The 18,192-nt window shown below is 40.9% G+C and overlaps 2 protein-coding genes across 3 annotated transcripts in view; one reads left to right on the top strand and one right to left on the bottom strand.

Annotated features, from left to right (window-relative positions):
• PLA2G7 (phospholipase A2 group VII) overlaps positions 1–1,977 on the top strand; it is a 40,594-nt gene extending 38,617 nt beyond the window's left edge. The window contains exons 11-12 of the mRNA XM_019667537.1: positions 1,064–1,212; positions 1,813–1,977. Of these exons, the coding sequence (XP_019523082.1) occupies positions 1,064–1,212; positions 1,813–1,955 (292 nt within the window). The 3' untranslated portion in view covers positions 1,956–1,977. The remainder of the gene's footprint in view (positions 1–1,063; positions 1,213–1,812) is intronic.
• A 3,272-nt stretch (positions 1,978–5,249) lies between these two features.
• Positions 5,250–17,638, bottom strand: TDRD6 (tudor domain containing 6). 2 transcript variants are annotated; one of them, XM_019667528.1, is made up of 4 exons: positions 11,557–17,638; positions 10,134–10,258; positions 9,037–9,126; positions 5,250–5,279 (listed from the first exon to the last, which is right to left on the bottom strand). In XM_019667528.1, the coding sequence occupies exons 1-4, from the start codon at positions 17,636–17,638 to the stop codon at positions 5,250–5,252; spliced, it is 6,327 nt and encodes a 2,108-aa protein (XP_019523073.1). The 2 variants fall into 2 exon arrangements, with proteins under 2 accessions (XP_019523073.1, XP_019523074.1); XM_019667529.1 differs by lacking the exon at positions 9,037–9,126.
• Positions 17,639–18,192: the final 554 nt, after the last annotated feature.

Raw genomic sequence — 18,192 nt, 5'->3', positions numbered from 1 at the left:
TCTTTCCTGCTTCTCCCTCTCCTTCTGCTCAGGCCAGTCCCCTACTGTTGGCAGCATGCAGGCTCCTGCTCTCGGCTCTCTCATGACCCGTGTCTACCTTCTTGATGCGTCTGGCTCGGTTTTGAGTAGAGATGACAAAAAAAATGGGGGTTCGCTGATCAGCAGCAGCAAAGTGAAAAGGGAAGAGGTGTACCGAGTGGGGCTGAACCGATGTGTTTTAACCTTGGGTTTTTTGGAGACTGGGAAACCTGGGTAGAGACATCTGGCCACAAATTGGAAAAGCATAGACTTTGGATATTGTAGAGGAAACCTTTGGAGTAGATGAGGCCACCAAGTGAGAAAAGAAATGGTCTGAGAGTAGAACCTTGAGAAAGGCCTACGTTTAGGTGAAGAACCAGTAAAGAGCCAGGGGAGGAAAAGAGGTGAAGGTGCAGGTGTCAAGGAAACAAAGAGGAAAAAAATGCAAGAAAATCAAGTGTCAAGTGTCCCAGAGCTAATAGAAAATGAACACTGAAAAAGGCCATTCTATCTGATGGTAGGCTGTCGGGGAATTTAAAGTGCAGTGTAGTCGAATTTATAAGGTGCTTACAGTTTAAATAATACAAGGAAAAGTAATTTTTAAAAAATATACTTAATCCAAGGTATAAATCCAAAGTGCTTTTGATTAGCATCAAATAGATATCAAATTAAGTAGTAGTGGTAAGGGAGCAGGGTTTTGGGTCTGAGTTCAGCGTCCCTTCAACATATAACACGTTCCATCTACTCAAATTGCCAGTATTCTAGTCCCCTGAAAAGCTGGGATCATTTCATTGTAAAGACAAGATGCCAAGCAAGCCAGGAATCTTTGAGTTGTTTATCTAGAAGGAAAGACAAACATATGTTCTAGGATCCCCTACATGAACCGTCTGTGACCCTCAAATTCCTAGTAAGATCAAATCAGTAACTTTTGTTTCCTTGGTTTGGGATAAATAAGTCAACCAGGCCAGTATCGTTCCTGCACCCTAACTACAAAAATAATTTGATCAAACAATGTGATCTGTGAAATGTCTCATTTATCTTTCAGGGGGTCAGTCCATCAGAATTTTGCTGACTTCACTTTTGCAACAGGCAAAGTATTCGGATTCATGTTTACGTTAAAAGGAACGATAGATTCGTATATAGCTATCGATCTTAGCAACAAAGCATCAATGGCATTCTTACAGAAGCATTTAGGTAAGAAATTAATATTCTTTCGTGACACAAACCAGGTGATTCTCAGGACACAGCTATCCTAACACAGCATTAGTCCCATTTTAACCCTTTCCAGTGGTTTACAATTTAACACAGCAGTCAGTTTGAAACCAATTTGACAAATTTAATTTTGCTGTGTTGCATACTATTAATATATACCACACGGTAAGTCTGGTATTCTAACACAGCTTTAGTTCCATTTTAACAGTCTCCAGTGGTTTACAACTTAACATAGCAGTCAATCAGTTTGAAACCAAATATTTGAGAAATTTAATTTTGCCGTTTTGCATACTATTAATATATACTACATGGTAAGTCTGCTTATTAAAGCTAATGGTCTTTCCGTGAAGACTGCGGTGGGCTTCCATGCTGTGGATCCTGACAGCACAGGGCCTCAATTACATCTCTTCTTCAGATGCAGCAGCTGAAGCGGCCAAGCTGTGGGCAGCTCAGCACAGAAGAGCTGGTCTCCCTGATCGTGATGCAGACTGCATAGTGTGTGGTGCTCTGCTGCCATCTAGTGGCCCTCCACTGTTTAATGCTCTCAAAAGCTTAATGTGTATTAACCTTCATATTTTACAGAACTTCAGAAAGATTTTGATCAGTGGGATGATTTCATTGAAGGGAAAAATGAACATCTTATTCCAGGGACCAACATTGACACAACCAGCCAACATGTTGCTCTACAGAACTCTACAGGAACAGAGACACAGAATTTAGATTAAAAGTCCTTTTTTTTTTAAAGTATTATTTTAAAAGTCTCAAAGTGTGTGTGTGTGTGTTTGTGTGTGTGTGTGTTTGTGTGTGTGTGTGTGTGTGTTTATGTGCATGTATATGATTTTAATATATTTTCTCAATGAACTCATTAAAAAATATAGGCTATAACATAATAGTGATTGAAGCTTAGGTTAAGATTTTTTCCTTCAAATGTAAAGAAAGACTGCTGTATATAAAATTCATACTAGCCTAAATTTTACTTTTACTAAAATGATCCTTTCATAGTGCCCAAGTTGATAACTGTTTTTACATTACTTTAATGAACAAGGATATTAAAACAGGCACAATGCCAATGAAAACATGTTGCAATAGCATAACACTCCCTAAAAATACAATAAAAACAGATTTTCTTGCCTCGCTTTTCTATTATGAGCTATAAAATTGAGTTTTCACAACATGGCATTCTCAGAATTTAGCAGCACTGCCCTTTAAGTAAAACTGGATCAAGGAGATAATAAAGTCATTCCTTTACCACATAATTAGTGATACTATACAATTTGAATATTACGACTAGATGGGGAGTGGACAAGGGTAAGAATCTTGGAGACAAAGCAAAGACAGCAGATTAAAACACATGAAAGAAATTGGTCATTTGTTTGTATTTATTGTAATGGTATATCTCTGGTGGGTTCTACCTACTGAAGAAAGGTGCATTAGACAAGCCAGAGATTCCAGCTATTACAAATTAAATTGTTCACCCAAAGCCTGGGTAACAAAGAAAACATTCTGAATTACTTTTAGCTGCTTTATTTTTCAATTAGTTTTATTTAATGGATGTTTTTAATTCTATAGGAAGTAGAATAGCACAATAAATGGAGGTAAACAGACACCTTAAGGGCTGGCCAAGTGGCACGTTAAGAGCTGGCTTGGGACGCCAGCTCTGAGCAGCAGGGCCCCGGTTCGGATCTCACATGAGGGCCAGTGACACTGCCCTCTATAGCTAAGATGGTGAACAACAGCTTGACCTGGAGGCGGGCTGCTGTGAGTAGCCAGCGACAGCGTAGGCTGCAGCCCATGCTGCAGTGGGCTGTGGTGAGTTACCGCGAGTGGCCAGCAGTCAGAGTGAGCAGCCGTTCAGAGGCCGGCGACCCATCTGCCTCAGCCGGGAAGAGTGCAATGATAATACCAACGTGCCAGTGAAGCGACATCCTCCACAACTAGACTGAAGAACAAAAAAGGACAGCAACTTGTCTGTTCCCCTTCCCCCCACCCACCCCATTCCCCAGTGCTGTTCCCCTTCCCCAATTCCCCAATAAAATCTTTTAAAAAAAAAAAGATACCTTAAAAAAATTATGTACTTATGCATCTGGGATTCATAGAAAATGGTTTTTGTATATTTGGTTTTGTTTCCCATTGGGTATAAAAACATATGCCACTCATTAGTTAAGTATACTTTGGTCTAAGTATAGTCTTGTTCCTATGAATTCTCCATAATTAGTGTAATTAAGCCCATGTGAACAGGGATAATCAGTACTTATAGTAAGCAAGCCTGGTTAACTATAACTACTCCATCCCTACCTTTTTTGCCCAGTTAATAAGTAACTGTGTGTTCTGATTGGGCACTTCAGGCCTATCTTAATGTTTTAAAGTGCAAAATCATTCATTCTGAGGGATTTGGCTTCTCCTATCCTATAGCCATTTGGATTAAATGTTAAAATAGAGTTAAACGTCTCAGCATGAAATGGAAGGCTTTCTATAATCCGACCCTAATGCATTCACAAGTGTATCGCCTATGTGAATGAGCCAAACTTGTCTACTCATTATCTCAGGATATTCTCATCTACCTCAATTATGTTTAGGGTAAACCCTCGCCTTTCTACTTATTGAAATCATACTCAGCTTTTAAGGTACTTAATTCTCACTATTCCAATCAGGCTTCAGAGTCTGATAATGTTTTATCATATCGTTTCCCTGTAGCAAACCTCCTTCTACTCATTTTAGAGATGGATAACCATTCCCTTTGTATTGATGTCCCGCTCAACGGTGCCTTTGTACAATCCTTTGTTGGTGGCACATGCTGCTACTGAAAGGAGAAAACAACTGCTGAAAGGATCCAATGAGTGAAGGTTAAAAAAAAAAAAAACCACCTAGCATAGTGCATACTGAGTATCTTTTAGGGAAAAGAAGAAAATATTTATCGAATGCCTACTCCTTTTCAGGTACTTTACATAAATTATTTCTAATCTTAAAAACACTGCAAGAAAGGTTTTATTATCCCCCTTTTACAGACAAGGAAGAGCAAGGCTCAAAGATATGACCTAACCCGCCCAGGTCACACATACATCTAGTAAGCAGCATACAGCTAAGATCTGTTTCCTAAAGCTGTGATCTGGACTTTGCATGCTACCGCCCATACAAAACCGTGCTTAAAAGCGTGGACTTTGAACCTTAGAGGATCTGATCAAGCCTCTGAGACTCACTAGCTCTTTGCCCTTAGGTCAGTTATTTAACTTCTCTAAAAAGCTTCAGTTTTTCTCACCTACAAAACATGGATAATATTAATATGCACTTCCGCATTGAGGCTTAAATGAGGAAATGCACTTCAAGTCTCAGCCGAGTGACTGAAACCTAGAGCTAACATTTACTATTGCTGTTTCCCCTCATTGTAGAATTGTGCTTCCATTACTCCAGGTTTTCCAGAACCACAGACATTCCAGAATCCTGTTTCTTTTTTAATGAAATGAGAGACTACTACAGCTTTAAGGATAAACTTTATTCAAATATTGTGTCACGTTAGAATACTTCCAAATCCAAACAAAACATTAGTGAAACGTTTAACTAGACAGACAAGACAAAGTTTCGGAAACAAAACAAAAATTCTGAAGGAATTTCAAAGCCATCCTCCTAAGTAGCGCTGTATAATATAATATACTTGTCATAAACCTATAATTTTCTATTTCAACTTAAATACTATATTCAAAGGAAACCAAAGTAGTTTTTTTGGAAATGTAATATGTTAGCAAATTGGTTAGCAAAATAAATCCTCCCAACTGATTAGAAATATAATACTTTTAAAGGGAGAGGACAGAGCCCAGCTCCACATATACAGTAACGTCCCTATAAATAGACTGCACAGTCCACCTGAGACCTGTTTTGTTTTCAACACATACCGAAGTTTTCAAAAATGACAACTTCTTGTGATTACATGCTGTCAATTGGCTCAAATACTCTGTTGTTCCGGATAAGATGCCACTTGTTTAAGCGCAGCTTCTGTCTGACCGGTCACATCTGTGGATCCACAGTTAAACCTGTATCACCTCCAAGCCCCTTTTCTGAAACAAGAAAAGAAAACCTCGACTTGAGAAAGAAACAGAAACACAAGAAAATTATTTACATGGGTGCTACCATAACAAATTTAAAATGTCCTCTAAAAAATGGGGAGAGGGGCCAGAGGAGCATTCTAATTACAACAGAATTATTCCTACAGAAATGTTTTTTTGTTTCGTTTTGTTTTAGTATCTTGGCTCTCACACTCTACCTATTATCAAACAAAGTTTCTCTAAAAGATTATGAAATTGGCAGATTTTACATTCTGCTAGAATGATGTTAATAAGGCTGATAACTAGTTAGTCCATTGTTCTCTTTGATTTTCACATGATACTAAAGCCGCCAAGAGCTGATTTCATTCTCAGTTTGCCTCAGTTCTAAGAACCAGTGTGATACTTATGAACACGATCATGCATTAAGCAAGAACTTCCAACAAATTAAATCTTAGCATGCAGATAAACTAAAAACACAGAAATTCCAATAGATCATTTGAACCTATGAGCTAATTAACACTGAGCAAGTCCTTCAAAATATGAATTTATCAGAATCACAATTTAACTTTCACGATTAATTCAATCAACAAATTTCCTATGTATTTCAAGAATTCCTCTTCTTGGTTATTTACCCCCATAAGCACCTTTAACATTTTTTAGCTGAAGCATTTTGTTTTTCTACTTCTAACATCCAAAGAAATTGATAAACCATTTTTGTCTGAAGATTCAGGGTTATGGTATCTTTAAGATTTAGCAATCTGGGTAATAAAAGTACTTTGTTTTAGAAACACAAGTTACCTTTAATTGCGGTATTATCCGATGACATGAAGTAAAGATCTTTTCCCACTGCTTGGAATATAGCCTAAAAAAAAGGAATGTTTGGATGACAACCAGTTCTTTATTATAGGAACAAAATAATTAAAATCAGAAAGGGGACCATAGATAAACCAGGAAAATGGAATAAATAACAAAAAGTAATCCTTCTAAAAGTATGACAATCTGATTTTATGGTGAGGAATCGCCTCAGGTACAGTTTGTATTCTTCAGCTACTCATTTCTCTGGACCATCTCCATTGGAGCTTCCCACACAGGGAATAAAGTACCCTTTCCCAATTTTTAGCTCCCAACCTCCGACAACCCTAGTGGTGTCTGGTGCAATGTTCAAGGGGCTGCTACTCAAACACATAACCTATGGTAAGCCATGGATGCTTTATTAAAGGCTTCATGAAGGGGGATACTTCGAGATTCTTTTCAATACCTAATAGCATCATGTGTATGCACGATGTCTGTACAGAAGTGAATTAATGACACATATTCTTAAGGTGAAATAAAAAACTCAGATGCAAAAAAATGTAATCAAACAGACTCCCAGATGATAGTGACTTGATGTATCACAAAAAAATGGTCATGCATAACTTACTGCCTCACAATATTCACTTTTGAAGTGTAAAACCAGCTTTCTGTAGACAGGCATCTACCAGTATATCTAAGAGGTTCTTCAAATTTAAGGAAAGGATCATTTAACTCTCATTAAGAACCAAATAAAAATGTAAAGCCTTACTCGTAAGTAGTTTCTGTATTTGCTAATTAGCTTAAAGCCATAGGTAGTTGTGCCCATATTATTTTACGAACACTTTGTCTTAAATGGTTCTCTACTATTTAGCAGGTGCGGGGTAGTTTATACAAAAAGAATACTACAAATATAGATCTATGTATTTGTGGATTCTTAAAAATTAATAAATGGATAAGATCAGGATGTAGAAGTTTTAGGAAATACTAATGCAATATTTGTGAAGCAGGCTGTTACTTTTCACAAGTAAATATTGGAATTAATAAGAAGGTGCAGGGAGATGTGCAACGATCTTTCATAGTAAAACTTTTCAAATGACCTAAATGTCCAATGGTAGAAGAAACAGTTTAATAAATTATTGACCATTAATGTCATGTAATATTCCACACTTGTGGCCTTTGGTTGCAGCCAAGATGGATAAGCCAAACACAGCTTCTCTCTTACACTGATTACAACTAAAAATTCTGAAAAGAATACAAAATCAAGTACCTGTGGACTCTGAAAAGTAATCAAGAACAGGCAGAATGGGGACTGAAATAAAAACCTGAATAATAACTCATAATAGGGGTGAGTTTCACAGTCTCTCTCTCTCTCTCTCTCTCTCTCTCTCTCTCTCTCTCTCTCTCTCTTTCTTTCTTTTTTCCTTGTCTCCTAGTTTTGACCTGAGTTTGGACCAAATCAGATTTGTCCCGCTGGGGTGGACAGCAAAACTCTGAAAAACTCTAAAAAACCCCTTATTTCTAGCCAGTGCATTGAGAAAAGAGGCCTCTGGTGGCTAGAGAATTGAGAGTGGGTGGGAAATCCTTTCGTCGTGTTTGTTTTCTTCTGGCCCTGTCCTGAGAGCTGCTCCAGTCACTGCCTGGCGACAGCAGTCACAGTGCAGGCACCTGACGTCCTGACAGAAGACTCTGGCTGTGGAACTGGGGAAAAGGCCCTGTGTTATTTGAAGAGTCGGGGAGGAGATTATGTTATTTCTTCATATCTGCTTCACTCCCAAGGCAGGCTCAAGCAGAACTGCTTGCCAGCTCAGAGGAAAAATCATGCTAGAAACATGCCCTCTGGCCAAAGGACCAGGAAAAGGGATCCCTGGGGGGCTGGATAAAAGAGGACCCTTGGAATCTGAAAGTGTGGAGAAAATCTCAGAGAGGAAAGGAATTGGAAAATTTGAAACACTAACACTAATACTATATGTGAACTGATGTAAGTCCCAAGGTCACCTCTGAATTATGTATATCCAGAAGAGAACCAACCAAGCATAGTAAAGCCTTTCACACTTCAGCTACTGTAGAAACCACTGCCTGAGGTCCACACTAACCCAAGTGGCTTATGTCCTGGGCAGACCCGAGCATCTTAGCAAAGGCTTTGAAAACGAAACTGACATTGGAGCCACAAACACAGAAGGATCAACAGAACTTGTGGTATGAACCTAAGTGGTTTGATCACCTGCTAAAACAAAAACTTCAATATTTTCTAAAACATTTTAACAGGATGCAAAGTCTTGCAACATAATATTGAAAACATTCAGGATATAGTACAAAATTACTCAACATATAAAGAACTAGGAAAAGCTAATTATTTCTCAAGACAATCAGCAGATGCGAACCCTGAGATGACCAGATATTGGAACTATCAGACACCGATTTTGAAGCAAGAAGTTCAACAAACTCCCAACAGGATAAACTCAAATGGCATGGGAAATTGCCCACCTTATAATTTAAAATGAAAAACACAGAGCATAAAATTGTATGTAGAAAGAAGTCAACTATGTTAAAAATATGTAGATGATATATTTCATATAAACAGAAAAACTATGAAATAAAACCAAACGGATCAATCTGTTTATCTTTGGATGGATGTATTATAGGTGATTAATACTTTCCCCTTTTTAACTTTGCCATTTTGAGGATTTCTGCATCAAATGTATTGCATGAAGATGATGAACACTAAACAATTTTCATTTTTTAAATCCCAAAGTAAAAATCAAGGAATAAAACATTGATAACTAAGCTTGCCCAAAGGGATATGTGGCATAAAGTCCAGAAACATTGATTTTGTCATTGCTGTTTTTCATTGTTGTTTTTACAATATTAGTACTTTTTCTCTTCATTATTTCTAAACACGAGGGCTTTGGGAATAGTTTTACACCTTTTCAAATGAAGGACAATGCTCTCATTATTTACTATTTATATAATTCCATACCTCAGGAGAACTCTTATCTGATTTGGGTATGCCATTCCAGACATTCTCAGGGTTCACCATTTCCTCCATTCCATTTGAAAGGTTCAAAACCTACCAGAGGAAAAAAATTCATAAAAATTGGTAGTTTCCAAATATTGTAACTGATTTGGGGTGGGGGTTGGGGGGTGGAAGAGATAGAGAGATTTAGAAAATAATGCTAGTCAATGCTTCATAGAAGAGGCAAAGGCTAAAGTAAATCTTTAAAAGATAAGTGGAAATGAACCTATTTGTGAAAGGGATAGAATATAGGCAAATAGAACTGCATTATTAAATACATCAAAGAAACCAAGCAGAATAGTTTAGTATATATAAGAGAAATCAAGCAGTTTGATGTTCACCCGATATAAGGTACAAAACGGAAAGAGTAAGACCTAAGGTCAGAGAGGTACATCAACACTTAACCTTGGAGAACCATGTCATGTTAATGAGCTTGACTTTTCTATTCCAGGCCATGGTTCTCAAATTTTAATGGTATAAGCATGCACAGTTCTGGCCCTGTCCCCAGAAATCCTGAATTGGCCAGCCAGGGCATGGCCCAGGGATCGACAGTTTAAGTAACACCCCAGGTGACTCTGATACAGGTGGTTTTCAGGCCACAGGAGAAACACAATCAACCGGAAGTCCCCAAGAAGTTCTACACACAGGAAGGATGTAGTCAGATTTACATCTGACAAATTTCACACTGGCAGGGTGAAGAATCAATTGAAGGAAGACTGGAAGAAGTAAACCAAATAGAAGGTTATTAGAGTAATCTGGTTGTGCAATGAGGGACTTAACCAAGGCAGTGGCATTAGGCATAAAACGTTTTAACTAAGAGCTAAGAAGTGGAAAGTATGGAACTAGGATTTCAGGGGTAAGGGAGATGAAAAAGCCTAGGATGATTTCTTGCTAGGATGCTTATATATGAATGTTAGAAATGATTTTTGCACTACATCAAAGTATCAGGAGGAATGAGCAGGTAAGTGTTCGTTTAATTGCATTTTCTCACCTGATCACATTTCCTTAACAGTCTAGTCTGCAAGTACATTTTGAGATGAAGTACTTCAGCTTTAACTTACCCTTGTGCCTTCTTCAGCTATTTCCAAAATCTCACATTTAGACCATGTGTTTCTTAGATTTGACCACACAACACATTTGGATCCAACAGTAAATCCTTTCAGAGAATAGGTGCTCTCTGGTTGAGCTGCCAAATTGAATACGGTGAGACTCAGTGCATACCTCTCAATTCCTTAATGTTAGATACACAAGCAAACGTTGAACCTGCCTTCACTATTCCTATATAATCAGTATCAGGTACGGTACAACACGTTCTAAGCTTGTCACCTTTCCACGATTTTATTTTAAATTCTTCCAGGGTCCCCTCCCCATGTAATTCCTTACCACTGTCCTCAAAAATCATCACCATGTGATGTGTTTAAAGGATGTGAGTCTGATTCTAACATTAAAAATTACTACTAAGAGGGGCGACCAGTTAGCTCAGGTGGTTAGAGCACAGGCTTATAAAGCCAAGGTTGCCGGTTCAATTCCCACATGGGCTGCGGAGCTGCGCCCTCCACAACTAGATTGAAGACAACTACTTGACTTGGAGCTGATGGGTCCTGGAAAAACACACTGTTCCCAATAAAATTTCTTCACACACACAAAAAAAATAGTACTAAGAGCTGGCTATTATTGCTATGAGGTGTGGTCTATGATTACAACCATTTCTATAGCAAAGCAGTATACTGCAAGTGAGCAGACAATCTTACCAAAGACTATTACTTATTATTATTAAAATGTAGTAATGGGGACTAAAAAACCTAGTGTACTATTTAAATGAATTATCATATATATATCCATAGGATGGCATATATGGAATTAAAACATTTTAAAAGCATATTTAGGCGATTAAAATGCACACGTTTCTTAAACTGAATGTAAATACACATACACACAGAGAGGAAAAGACCACAGAAAGGAAAGACACCACAGCATTCACAGTGCTCACTTCTTGGTGGTAGGACTGTGGTGATTTTCATTCTCCTTTGTCTATTGAGAAAACCTATTTGTACAACGGCTCAAATTAAATAACATAAAAACTGGCATTTAAAATGTCTGACATTGATTATAAAAGAAAAAAAAACCTAAAAGTTACCCATTTCATTTAACTTTTGTATCTTATTAAATAGCCAAGAAAGGTGCAGTAACAATAATTTACAGAAAAGTTAATGACAATAAATGTTCTCCAATATTTATTTACCCATGGCTGTTAACTTCCTTTGTAAAGATAGTCTCCATAAATCTAGTTTTTGTTTCAGAGATTTTAAATGAATGTAAAGGTATATGCATGAAACAAAACACCACAGTTAAAATCTAAGTTTTAATCTTTTCCCCAAAGAATTAATTTTTAAAAATTCAAATAAGAATTATTTTCATTAAGACAAATAAGTAATTTTGAAAGACACTAAGTTAAATGAAAATGAAGGGGAAAAATTCACACACCTGAGATGTAATCTGGTAAAGCATTACTGTGTTTCCTTTCATCTCTGGATTCTTCTTCAGAGAACAAGGAAGTCAATGATGAAATGACATCTCTGTTTTTATATTCTGTAAATTCTTCTTTACGTATATTCATTTCAATCTGCCTTTTGGGATCACACCTCTGTCCAGGTAGGTGCAGGGGCAACCTATGCTGGTCATCAAAACATTCCACAGAACTTGATTGTCTTGTGTCCTCAGCACACATGGGTTCTTGGGCTTCCTGACTAACTCTTAAACACAAAGGGTTTATTTTGTCATCTAGACACAGCTCGGCTGTAGGTAATTCTAGCTCTGGCTGTTTCTCGGCTTCACAGGTGAGGGGAAGTTGCACTGTAAATGGCTGCAGGGTGGCTTCTGCATCATAGCCTTCGGGAAGAGACACCATCGGAGGCACCAGGTCTGGCTCTTCTTTTTCTTCATCCTCGACTAGAGAATGCTGTAACTCAATAGATTCCATTTCCAAGACGTCTTTTGATTCATCATCAGGAGAAAGTGGGATCTCAAGTGAATGAAGTTCTAATATCTCCTCTGTTTCACTAGCATGCGGTAATAATGTGTTAAATCCTGTAATTAAGTATTTACTATCAAACTTTGGTTTGTCAACCAATTGGCATTCTACTTGTCTTTCCAGTACCCCAGTGCCAATTTTAACTTTGCACGGGTTTTCAAAAGCTTCAAAAATGTTATCAGTTTCAGGGTCATAGAGTTTATTTGGTTTGGTTTCAATAATGTTTAAGTCTTCAATTCTCTCAGATAGGTCATCTGTCTGTGGTTCCACATACAGTGTTCTCTCTTGTCCAGCTTTAGTACTTGGTTTCTTAAGTCCAACCTCAGGAATGGGGGACCCAAAAGCTCCCTTTATCTCTGGGCCATTTTTTTCATAGAGCAGATCACTGTTAATAACACCAATCTTAGAATATTTCTTCATTTTTTCATTAATACTTTTGCCTTTGCATTTCAAGTCAACAATTGCTAAAGGGACATCACAAACATCCCTTTTGATTTCTAATATTGTTATCTCCAACACATCTTCTGTTACTATTTCATAAAAATATTCATTTCCCTCTTGAGAGCACACACCCTCGGAAATATTAAATCCCGAGAGGCAACATGGAAAGGCTTGCATGGGAACCACCAGAAGTCCAGAAGGAATGGTGTAGAGCGCTTTGGGGTCCACAGAGTCTTCAATGTTTCCAAAGTCCACAAGCCTGATGGATACGAGATAATCTTCACAAATGTTGGTGATGAGTGCTCTGTAATAATGTCCATCTTCTCTATATCTCACTATGCAAGGATCTCCAACATGAGGACATGAGATACAGCTTCTCAAATCCATTACCTGTTCGCCAAAAGTTTGTACTTCTACTTCTAAATACTGAAGGTTCTCAGTATCAGCAAACTGACACCAAAAATATTCAGGCCCATCTATCACAGTGGCATAAGCTCTTATCATTTTCATCTTTGGATTATACCAGTTAAGAAATACTGAAATGTCAATGTCTCTTTTGTTGACAGACTTTGAAAAGTCACCTTTAATTATGTGAGCAGAACATCCTATTTCAGATTTTTCAGTAAAAGCATACTTGCTAATCATATCTTCTGCTATGATCCCATGTTCATCAGCAAGAATAACTTCCCATCTGTCATCAAATTTAACAAATTCACACCTGATTGGAGCCTCATCTGTCCTTTGGGAAAAGTAATGGACCATTTCTTTACAGTTTAAAATCTCAGGAATGCCAAGTCCCCTTAAGGAGCAGTGAATGCACAATCTTGGTAACAGTGCATTAACTAGGTCAAGTTTACCTATCTTGTTAGTAGGAACCACAGAAACATTGCCGTAATCTATAAATTGTACACAGAGAAGGTCATTGGGCTGTTGCTCCCTGACCACAGCCCGATACCATAAATTGTCTTCTGGAAAAATGGTGCATATTACATCTCCTTTTTGCAAAAGTGGACCTGCATAACATTCCGGCTTTGTATTAACATTGTTTAATCTCTCTGAGAGACAATTAAGTTCAGCCTCATCTTCTGTTAGTTGAACATAAAAATCTGAAAGGTCATTTATATGAGAAATATATACAGTTGTCTTAAAGCCAGGCATTACAGTCCTCTGAGGAAACTCAGAAAATTTTAGAGGCAAATCTTTGTTATATGAATCTCCTGTTTTGCTCTCTGTAAGAGGGGCTTCAGATTTGGTGGCTTTCAAAGGTGGTGGCTCAGCAAAAGTTTCTTCTTTCTTTTTTGTTGTTAATGAAGACACTTGATCATTTTTATTTTCCACAGATTCCTGATGTTGAGTGACTAAGTTTGTTTTTGTTGAACTTTGTAAAAGTCTGAGTTCATTACATGCTGACCTGATCTTAGGCGTGTATGATTCTCCCAACATCTCCATGTTGCATACTTTGTTCTCTACTGAGTTACTTAAATACTCCAAGGGTGACAACTTTTTATTTTCCTTTTTTACTTCAAGAGTTTCCATTGTATAGGGTACTTCGCTTTCTTTTTTCTTTCTTGTCCTACCTTTGCAACCACGCAGCCCTAACTTCTCATTAATATTAGCATTAATTTGAATATTGCCATCGTACAGTTCTATAATCAGTCTTCCATCGGGATCTTTTGCTACAACCAAAGCCTTCAATGGCTTATCTAAAACCGTCTCCTGAAACCATGTTGTAACTTCTTCTGGCATACAATCAGGAATATCAGATAATGAACATCTGACAGCTTGCATGGGCAAAAATAAGACATCGTATGCATCACTAGGTATTGGAAGCAGGTCGTCATTTGTTACCACATAAATGTTCCCAAAATCAACAAAGAAGATTTTATTTGGTTCTCTTTCTATCATCACCCCTCGATACCAATTTCCATCAGTATACTTGGCAAGGCACAAGGTTCCAGGTATCAAGGGGGATGTTATCAAGGGAGATGTTTTTAAATTCAGCAAAACTTTACTTAGCTGTGTAATATTACATGACAACTGCTCTACAATATGCACATTTCTTCCCAACTGGCAATAAAATGTCCAAGGATCATCAACATGTGTTATGTATACTGATTCTTCATTTCCAATTTTCATATCATGAGTAGAATAGTAGTAAGAATGTAGCCGAACAGAAGATTGCAGAGGCTTCTCAAGTTCTACTCGTCTCGCAAGTCCGTTTTCTACTAAAAACTGGCATGCGCTCTGAAAAGGTGTTAGCAAATCCACGACATTAAACAGTTCTCCATCATGTATTGAGGCCAAAGCAAATATTATGCATTTTAATTTTAGATTGTCTTTCCATGCGTTATTTACAAATTCACTGAAAGCTTGTATTGCCTTTTCATCCCAAACAAGGGGATTTCGACCAGTTGGCTGAATTAAATTATAAAGACTGCACCTAAAAGCCTGAGCCTTAACTTGGAGAAACTCTTCACTAATTGAAAAAATATTCTTCACAGATACCACATCTTCGTCTCCATAATCTACAAATACTACTTTGAAGTGCTCTGAAGATTGTGCCCCACTGATCAGAGCTCTGGCCCATTGTCCATTTGCTGTTCGTTGTGCCAAACAAGCGGGGGTAGTTCCCTGGTAAGGAGCAGGGGTATCCTTGCAATAGTACTGAATATCACATGTTAGAGTTTTAAACCTTTGTATGTTCCTGGTGAGTTGGCACCAGAAATAGCCAGGGTTTTCAACATAAGTCACTTTGACATCCACTGTACTTCCAACTTTTAGCTTTACTTTACAAAAAGAGCCTGATTGAATTTCCAAGAAATTCTGTATAAGAGAATCAACAGATACTCTTTTCTCTTTTTCCTGCACGACTAGTCCAGTTGAAACCTCTGAAACAGCTGTTGTGTCAGTCAAAGTTTCTGAAACAGATGTAGTTTGATTCTCTCTCCTGGCTTCCTGTTCTCCCTTCTTGGCAGAAGGTAGTTTGTTATTCCCAGCAGTGAAATGGTTTGAAACATGCCCTGGGGAGTGGGCATGTCCAGGAATCTTTCCCTTTGTTTCAAATTCCTGATACTTAGCATATCCAGCTTGAGCAATTACCTTACTAACGTTTTCTTCCCCTGTTCTTGATTCATCAAGAATCTCAATAACATATTGATTATCCTGTTCATCGAGAACATGGATAACTACTTCTTTGTGGAGCACAGTCTTTTTAAAAAGGGAAATTGCTTCCGGGCTCCAGGTTTCTGCCAAAGGCCAAATATAAGCCAGGGTGCATCTCAGAGCCAATACTGGTAGCTGTCTAAACTGGGGAAGCAGCATCCTCACGTCATACCAGTCCACATTTTCTGAATTGCCTTGATCAACTAAGAATACATCCACACTCTTGTCATCTAATCTGGTGACCAGAGCCCGATAGTAGCCATTTTCTTTCCATTTGACACAGCAAAGGTCCTCGGGTTCAGGTTTCAAAACTATACCATCCAGCTTGCTGGCTGAGGAATAGAAACTGCACATTCTCCTCATCAACTTGCTGAAGGTGCCACTGTGTTTCCTTAACCTAATCCAAAACTCAGAAGGATTTTTAACAAACTCTACCTGGGCATCATAGAAGGCATTCATCTTTAACCTGATAGACCTTAATGCTGGGGGTGAAAGCTCTTCATCCATTTCTTCAGCAGGAGACTGAGAGTGAAGAGCTGTGACAGATTCTTCTTCCTCCTCCTCTTCCTCCTCCTCTATTCCCAGATTCTGAAGGAATCGGTCAGCCAAGCAACAGGACTGTACTCCGAATACACAGTTAAGATTAATCCCATCTTCTCCATATAGGGTGACAAAATACACATGCTCAAAGGAACAGTAAAATTCAATCTTTGCATTCACTGCCTGGCCCAGTATCAGCGCCTTCAGGTCACCGACCTGTGACCTAGACCAGCCTCTGCCACCGTCCCAGAGGCCATACAAAGCACAAGGGTAGGTCACCACTGGCATTCGAAAATATTCAGGCAGCAAGTAGCGCAGGCTACTGCAACTCACTAACTCCTTCCTGCCAAAGTCTACGTGAAGCACCTGGGCACAGCGCTGGGGCCGAAAGGTCTCAAGCAAGAGCGCCCTGTACCAATGGCCATCCAACCCACACGATGCACACGGAGAGCCTGGCTTGTCTGGGCTCTCCTCCGGCTCCTCCCAGGTGGCGATGGTGGAGTTCTCATCCCCTGTCCCCGAGGAATCCCCGTAGATGTGGGCCATGCTCTCGGAGAGGCGGCGGATCTCTTGTGAGAAGCTCCGGAGCTGGCAGTGAATGCGGTGGGGATGGCACACTTGTGTCACCACTACCTGCTCCGTTACGCCCAGCTGCAGCTGGGGATAGAAGTAATCCAGGCCGGGCTGCACTTTCTTGGGCAGGACTCGCTGGAAGACCGGGGTCCTGGAGCCCATGCCACCCGTGGTCGCCGAGAGGTAGCGCTTGAGCAGCGAGCGGAAGAGGTTGTGGGGTACCTGCCGAGCTAGGCCGAGCTCCTGCATCTGCTGGGACAGAGCGGGCACCTCCAGAAGGACCAGGTGGTGGAGCAGCAGCACGTCCAGGACTTGCCCGTGCACCTCTCTGCCCTGCAGATTGCTAAGGAAGTCCACGGCGCAGGCCGGCCAGTGCTGGAGCTCGCCCCCACCCGTGCAGCCTCCACCCGCGGGCACCAGGCCGGCCAGCACGCAGCCCAGCACCTCCGAGGGCAGGTGGAAGAACTCGCTGCGCCCCGGCACCAGCGAGCCCGCGTCGGCCGTGATGGTGCGGCCCTCGTCCAGCAGGAAGATGCGGCTCTCCTGCGCCTGCCGGCTGACCACGCGGCCGCGGTGCCACAGGAGCCCCACTTGCACCAGGCACAGCTCGCCCGGCGAGGCCGAGGCGCCGCCCAGCGCCCACGGGCCGCACGTGGCCGCCGCTTCCTGGATCTCCCGGCTCAGCTGCACGTACTCGTCCCTCCGCTCGCCCACCAGCCCCCAGAGCTGCACGGGGATCACCTCAGGATGCACGTCCACGAAGGACACTCGCAGGACCAGCGAGGCTCCCGGCGTCGGCAGCCCCGGCGTCGAGCACATCTCCCTGGAGCCGCGCGGCCACCGCTCCCTGAGCGGTCAGGGCGGCGTGTCAGGCCCGCAAAACCTCCCCCGCGCCGCTGGAAGGAGCGTCCCACCAACCCAGGCTCCAAGGACAGAGGGACGGAGAAGGACTCCCGAGGCGCGTCCTCCGCACTCAACGCCGACAGGTGAGACCCGGCTACCGGACCAACCGCCCACGGTTGGGCTCACGGTTGGCGCGGCTGCGCAGACGCGTGCGGCGCGTGGCGCCCCCTTTCTGGCTGTGGGCGGCCGGCGTGCGTGGGCGGCCGGGGGAGCCCGGCCGCGGGGGGGGGGCGGTCGCAGCCCTGAGGGGCGCTAGGCTGTCTCGGGAGGGCAGAAGGGGCCTGCAGGGCCGTTTAGGAGAGACGACACGACATGCCTGTCCTCAGAGCGCCTTCACACTGGAGGATGTAGCGTGAAGACCTGGCGGTGGGGAGACCCAGGCCAGAAAGGCACCTCCTTGTGGGCTGTCCTGCTGTACTGATGAGTAGTGACGGTGCTGGCCAGTGAGGCAATGGGCAGGAGAAATGAGG

This window comes from Hipposideros armiger, unplaced genomic scaffold (assembly GCF_001890085.2).
Source record: "Hipposideros armiger isolate ML-2016 unplaced genomic scaffold, ASM189008v1 scaffold_499, whole genome shotgun sequence".
Taxonomy (NCBI): domain Eukaryota; kingdom Metazoa; phylum Chordata; class Mammalia; order Chiroptera; family Hipposideridae; genus Hipposideros; species Hipposideros armiger.
Note: the sequence above shows the minus strand (reverse complement) of the source record. Positions and strands in the feature narration are given on the sequence as shown.

Coding starts and splice junctions, on each gene's coding strand:
- TDRD6 (XM_019667528.1), bottom strand. CDS start 17,638: ATGTGCTCGACGCCGGGGCTGCCGACGCCGGGAGCCTCGCTGGTCCTG. Junction 9,127..10,133: donor TAGCTGAAGAAGGCACAAGG/GTAAGTTAAAGC, acceptor TTCCTCTGGTAG/GTTTTGAACCTTTCAAATGG. Junction 5,280..9,036: donor CAGATAAGAGTTCTCCTGAG/GTATGGAATTAT, acceptor TTCTTGTTTCAG/AAAAGGGGCTTGGAGGTGAT.